General features: G+C 39.1%; 1 protein-coding gene across 1 annotated transcript; it reads left to right on the top strand.

The window, feature by feature from the left end:
* Positions 1 to 487: 487 nt before the first annotated feature.
* LOC131876677 (uncharacterized) lies at positions 488 to 4,978 on the top strand. Its single transcript, XM_059222130.1, has 6 exons — positions 488 to 1,172; positions 1,254 to 3,170; positions 3,423 to 3,503; positions 3,768 to 4,096; positions 4,677 to 4,809; positions 4,914 to 4,978. Exons 1-6 carry the CDS (start codon positions 488 to 490, stop codon positions 4,976 to 4,978), a joined length of 3,210 nt encoding a protein of 1,069 aa, XP_059078113.1.
* The last annotated feature ends 1,138 nt before the right edge of the window (positions 4,979 to 6,116 follow it).

Below are 6,116 nucleotides of genomic sequence, written 5' to 3' on the forward strand. Positions count from 1 at the left end.
TTTATTTTATGCACATTATGTTATGTGTTAAGCTGTTATATATTTCAATTATGTTGATGAACATTAAAGGGAACATGTAAGGGCATTAAGTGTGTTTACTTTCTAGAAGTGGTAGATGTATGTTATATAAAAAAAATAAAAATTTGTAGTATATTTTGGAACTTTGTTCTTGTCCTACCAGGTTCCCTGGCGGGGCATGACAATTGGTATCAAAGCCCTAGGTTGCTACATTGGGAGCTCTAGGGTCTATTATGCTTAGTTAGATTATATTTTGCATCTATATATCATTTCTTATGTTGTGTTACTCTCCCAGATGGCCCCCATTACTCGTAGAGCAACTAGGGATGGAAACTAAAACTCTGCCTCTAGGTCTCAGCAAGAGAGTTTCTAAGGGGACCATGAGGGAGAACAATCCCAAGGTACCCATAGGGAAGAGAGAGATGAAAGTCGGAATAATGAATCTGAAGGGGTTCAATTGAGGCGCATGATGGGGGAGATCCTACAGAGGTTAGATACAATTGAAAATAAAGCAAACCATGAGGAAGGAAATAATTCTCGACATCATGACAAGGAAAGAGATAGGAGCCCTAGGAGAGAGACAAGAAGACCAGATAGTGGTTCTATTGCTCACATGAGGGATTTACTTAGGGCTAAGATACCTCTTTTCTTTGGCAATGAGGGGGGATCTACGGCAGAAACTTGGATATTTGATCTTGCAAGATGTTTCACCATGCACCCTTTTAGTAGCAATGTTAAAGCTAGATGTGCCATTATGCACTTAAGAAAGTTTGCTTCAACATGGTGGCGAATGGAGGAAGAAAAATTCCAAGTCAACATAGACACCATTTCTTGGGAATTATTTTTAGAAAGCTTTCAAGATAGATTCATGTCAGATCAATGGAGACAGGGTAGAGCAGAAGAATTCCATCACCTAAAGCAAAACAACATGTCGGTTGAAGATTATGAGCGAAAGTTCTATGAACTTAAGCCCTTCTCAAGTTACAAGGAGGATGGACCTATGTTGGTGCAACATTTTATTAGGGGATTGAATGACCATATTTCTAGGGATGTAGTGGTCTTTGAACCAAAGAGTCTTCGAGATGCAATAGCCAAAGCCTTTCTGGTTGAGAGGAATGTTAATTTGGGTTTAGGAGGCTATTTTGGCAATCGAGGTAATAGCGTTGGGGCCATCTCTAAGGGGAACCAATACCAAGGGACGTCAAGCTCTAAGAATCAATAATCAACTCTCAAAGGAGGATATTTCTCACACAAGAAAAAGTCCCAAAATTACAATCAGAGTGGTAGAAAATTTCAATACCAACAAAATCATGGTAATTCTCACACCCAGCAAAAGTATACCCCTCAACCATCCCGAAATTCTCAGAACATTAATAAAGGGAGTTACCAGCAATCGAGTGCACCATCTACAAGAAATTTTGTGAGAAACACAGGTTGCTATTCTTGCGGGCAGCATGGGCATATTGCAGTACATTGTCCTCAACGCACCAATTCCCTCGCAAACCAGAAAAAGGCAGCCTCTGAACCCATGGTAGGAAATGCAGGCCAGTCCCATAGAATATTTGCTGCAATAGAGAAAAAGCATACTGATCACCAAGGCACAGTTATTGAAACCACGGGTTCATTAAAGGGTAAAACTATATCTATTTTATTTGATTTTGGAGCAACTGATTCCTTCATATCTCCATCCTTAGTAGAAAAGTATGGGCTAGTGGCAAAAGGGCAAGGAGTTAAGTGGCAGGTAGAACTAGCCTCTGGGACCAAAATGACCACAGATTTATGTGTCCAAGAATGTGAATTGGGATTAGGACCCTTCACTACAAAGGTAGACCTTCATGTAATCCCTCTCGGCTCTTATGGGGTTGTTTTAGGTATGGATTGGCTAGAGGAGCATGAATCCAACATAGAATGCAGAAAGAAAACTATATATTGTATTGATGATTTTGGTGAGCATAGAGTGATAGTAGGTATTCAGCGACCCATATCTCTCCATATGATATCTGCAATGCAACTCAAGCAATGCATGCGAAAGGGAAGTCAATTTTTTGCAGTATCAGTTAATGATCTTGATGAAGAGGAAAGTAAGGAAGTAACACTTGATCACCCCTTTCTTCAAGAGTTTGTTGATGTATTTCCTAAGGAAATCCCAGGAATGCCTCCAAAAAGGGGTATTGATTTTCATATCGACTTGGTACTGGGAGCGGAACCCATCTCCAAGGCTCCATATCAGATGACTACTCAGGAACTAAGTGAGTTAAAGTTACAATTAGAGGAACTATTGGAAAAGGGTTTTATTAGGCCGAGTGTATCACCATGGGGTGCTCCAGTGATTTTTGTGAAGAAGAAGGATGGTTCTCTCAGGCTTTGTATTGATTATCAAAAACTCAATAAAGTTACCATTAAGAATCGATACCCACTACCCCGTATTGATGACTTGTTTGATCAGATGAAAGGGGCAAAGGTATTTTCCAAAATTGACCTTAAGTCAGGATACCACCAGCTAAGGATCCTCAAGGCCGACATCTATCGTACAGTCTTCCATACTCAATATGGCCACTATGAATTCACTGTGGTGCCTTTCGGTCTAACTAATGCTCCTTTAGTATTTATGAGCCTTATGAATGGAGTATTCAGAACTTACTTGGATAATTTTGTGATAGTTTTCTTAGATGATGTACTGGTGTACTCAAAAATAGTGGAAGAGCATGAACAACATCTACGCCAAGTGTTACTATGCCTACGAGAGAATCGGTTATATGCTAATGTTGAGAAATGTGAGTTCTTTCAAACTGAAGTTAAGTATCTTGGTCATGTTATCTCGGGGGGAGGAATATCTGTGGACCCAACAAAGATTCAAGCCATAGTAGAATGGCCAACACCCGCTAATGTCTTAGAAGTTCGTAGTTTCATGGGCCTAGCCAGCTATTATCAATGTTTTGTTATGGGTTTTTCCAAGATAGGTCATCCTATCACTTCCTTACAGAGGAAGGGGAAGAAGTTTATTTGGACCGAAAAATATGAAGAAGCTTTTCAATGTTTAAAGGAGAAGCTAGCCAGTGCTCCAATTTTGGCAATACCTAACCCCTCAGAAGATTTTATGGTCTGCACAGATGCTTCCTTGGAAGGCATAGGGGCAGTATTAATGCAGGAAGGTAGAGTTATTGTTTATGAGTCTAGGAAGTTGAAAAACCATGAACTCAACTATCCTACTCATGATTTAGATTTAGCGGTTGTATTTCATGCCTTGAACCAATGGAGACATTTCTTGTTAGGACATCGATTTGAACTCCATACAAATCACCGCAGCCTTTAGTACATATTTACTCAACCTAATCTCAATGCCAGGCAGCGTAGGTGGATGGAATTTTTGTGTGAATATGATTTTGATGTAAAATACATTCAAGGAAAAGAAAATATAGCTGTGGATGCCTTGAGATGTAGGAGGCATGAGATATCAACAGTAATAGTTGAAGTTGATTTGAAGAGTAAGATACTTAATACACTCCCATCAAATGACTAGTATCAAGAGGTTCGATCAGAGATTGCTTTAGGCAGAACACTAGAAGGCAGATATACTATATATTCAATGGATATTGATGATCTTCTTAGGTGTATGGGACGTATTTATGTTCCACCCTCCGATGGACTTCGAAGGTTAATTTTAGTGGAAGCCCATCATGCACCTTACTCGGCACATCTTGGTGTCAAGAAGATGCATGCAAATTTGAGGTAGGTTTACTATTGGGCAGGAATGAGGAGAGACATAGCAGACTTTGTATCTTGTTGCCTTGAGTGTCAAAGGGTGAAGGTAGAGCACCAGCATCCAGCAAGATATTTACAGTCCCATGCAGTTCCAGAATGGAAATGGGACATCATTTCTATGGATTTCATAGTTGGCCTACCTACATCTTCGCGACGTCATGATGCCATTATGGTTACCGTTGATCGATTGACTAAGGTCGCTCATTTTTCTCCTCTTAGATCTTCATATACAGCATCTTCAGTAGCACAGATTTTTGTCAGAGACATTGTTAGATTACATGGAATTCCACGTAAGATTATTTCAGATCGGGATCCAGTGTGCACTTCGGATTTTTGGACAGCCTTGCAACATGATTTAGGGACTCAGCTAAACTATAGTACTACTTACCATCTTGAGACTGATGGTCAAATAGAGCGACTGTGATGGATTGACAGTTCGCTTGGGAGGATTAATTGTATCTAGTCGAGTTTGCATATAACAATGGGTATCATAGTTCCATCGGCATGTCACAGTATCAGGCCTTGTATGGTAGACCTTGTCACACACCCTTAAGTTGGGATAGATTGGATGATAGGACACTTCTTGGATCAGAAATGTTACAGGATATGGAAGTATAGGTTTAGGGTATTAGAGAACATTTGGCAACCACACAAGATAGACAGAAGAAGTATGTAGATGCTCATAGGGTTGATAGGCAATTTGTAGTTGGTGATAGGGTATTTTTGAGGGTCCACCCTCGTAAGAGCCCAATTCGTTATGGAAAAGGTTCTAAGCTAGCACCTAGATTTGTAGGTCCATTTGAGATCCTGGAGAGGATAGGACCAGTTGCTTATCGACTTGCCCTACTACCTAGCCTTGCACGTATTCATGACATATTTCATGTTTCTGTTCTTAGAAAATATATTCCAGATTTGACACATGTATTGGATTGGACTTCTTTATAGGTCATGGATGGGCAGCTGGCTTTGGAGCCAATATGTATACTACAGCAGTGGACCCTGACCCTCAGGGGGTGCACCATAGAGCAGGCAAGGGTCCAATGGGACCCAGATGATGAAACTTCAGCTACATGGGAGGATTCGGGCAGCCTTAGAGCTACTTACCCCTATTTGTTTATTGGACTTCTTTACAGGTCATGGATGGGCAGCTGGCTTTGGAGCCAATATGTATACTACAGCAGTGGACCTTGACCCTTAGGGGGCACACCATAGAGTAGGTAAGGGTCCAATGGGACCCAGATGATGAAACTTCGGCTACATGGGAGGATTCAGGCAGCCTTAGAGCTACTTACCCCTATTTGTTTATAGGCTTCCAGGAGTAAGCCTAGTTCTAGGGGGGAGGATGTAATACCCACCCTAGCGGCTTCTCTTGGCATGGACATTATTTGTTATATTTGGTGATATTGGACTCTATATTTCCTTATTAGAGTAGATGACGAGACATATTTAGTTATATTTGCACCTTTATGGTTCAATATGTTATCTGATGCATTAGTGAGTTAGGGGTTTCATTTGGTTTATGTACATGATTTCATTATGATAATATTTTCATATGGTTGCTATATTATATGTTTATTATCTTGAGATAACAATGCTAACCCAATCATGCTTGGAATAGATTACTATATGAGATATCTGTAGGATGAGGGGAGGTAGTTGTAATTACTCTACGAAGACCCACACGATGCTGCACTCCCCCTCCTTGTTTGTCATTTGTATATGGATATATATTTCTATCATTTGGCAATGCAAGATTGCAGGTACTAGGCATCGACTCCACCTAGCTACACAGGTCTGAGCATGCCTCTAAATCCTCAAATGTTGTTGTTGTGGAGATAACACCAAGGTTCCCACGAGTAAACCTATTGGACATAGGTCTCTTGTTTAGGAAGATCACCCTATCTTGAGGGTTGGGCAATGTCATGTTTATGATGGGTATTGGGTTGAGTATTTTGATTGGTTCTGATTTATGTTGTTCGTAATGATTTTTATATAATGTTTGATTATTTCTTTGATAGGATACCTACACATTAAATGATTTAAGTGGCTTATGTTATGTTGCATTAAAAAGATGAAACAAAATTAATATGGATGTATTATGTTATATTTATGTTATATTTATGAACATAAATATTAGAAATAGGATTAATTAAATAATAAAGATTATTTAATTAATGAAATTAATCGTAATTAATTAAATAACAAATATTTAATTAATATTTGAGAAAGGGGTTAATGATGAATTGATTAAAGAATAGAAATTGAATAATAAATAAGATGAAGAATGATGATTGAGTCAGTTTAGAAGAAGAATTAACTTAATTATATAATTAAAG

The sequence above is a fragment of the Cryptomeria japonica genome, chromosome 6 (assembly GCF_030272615.1).
Source record: "Cryptomeria japonica chromosome 6, Sugi_1.0, whole genome shotgun sequence".
NCBI lineage: Eukaryota > Viridiplantae > Streptophyta > Pinopsida > Cupressales > Cupressaceae > Cryptomeria > Cryptomeria japonica.

Coding starts and splice junctions, on each gene's coding strand:
- LOC131876677 (XM_059222130.1), top strand. CDS start 488: ATGGGGGAGATCCTACAGAGGTTAGATACAATTGAAAATAAAGCAAAC. Junction 4,097..4,676: donor TTATTTCAGATCGGGATCCA/GTGTGCACTTCG, acceptor TTCTGTTCTTAG/AAAATATATTCCAGATTTGA. Junction 4,810..4,913: donor GGGGGTGCACCATAGAGCAG/GCAAGGGTCCAA, acceptor ACTTCTTTACAG/GTCATGGATGGGCAGCTGGC.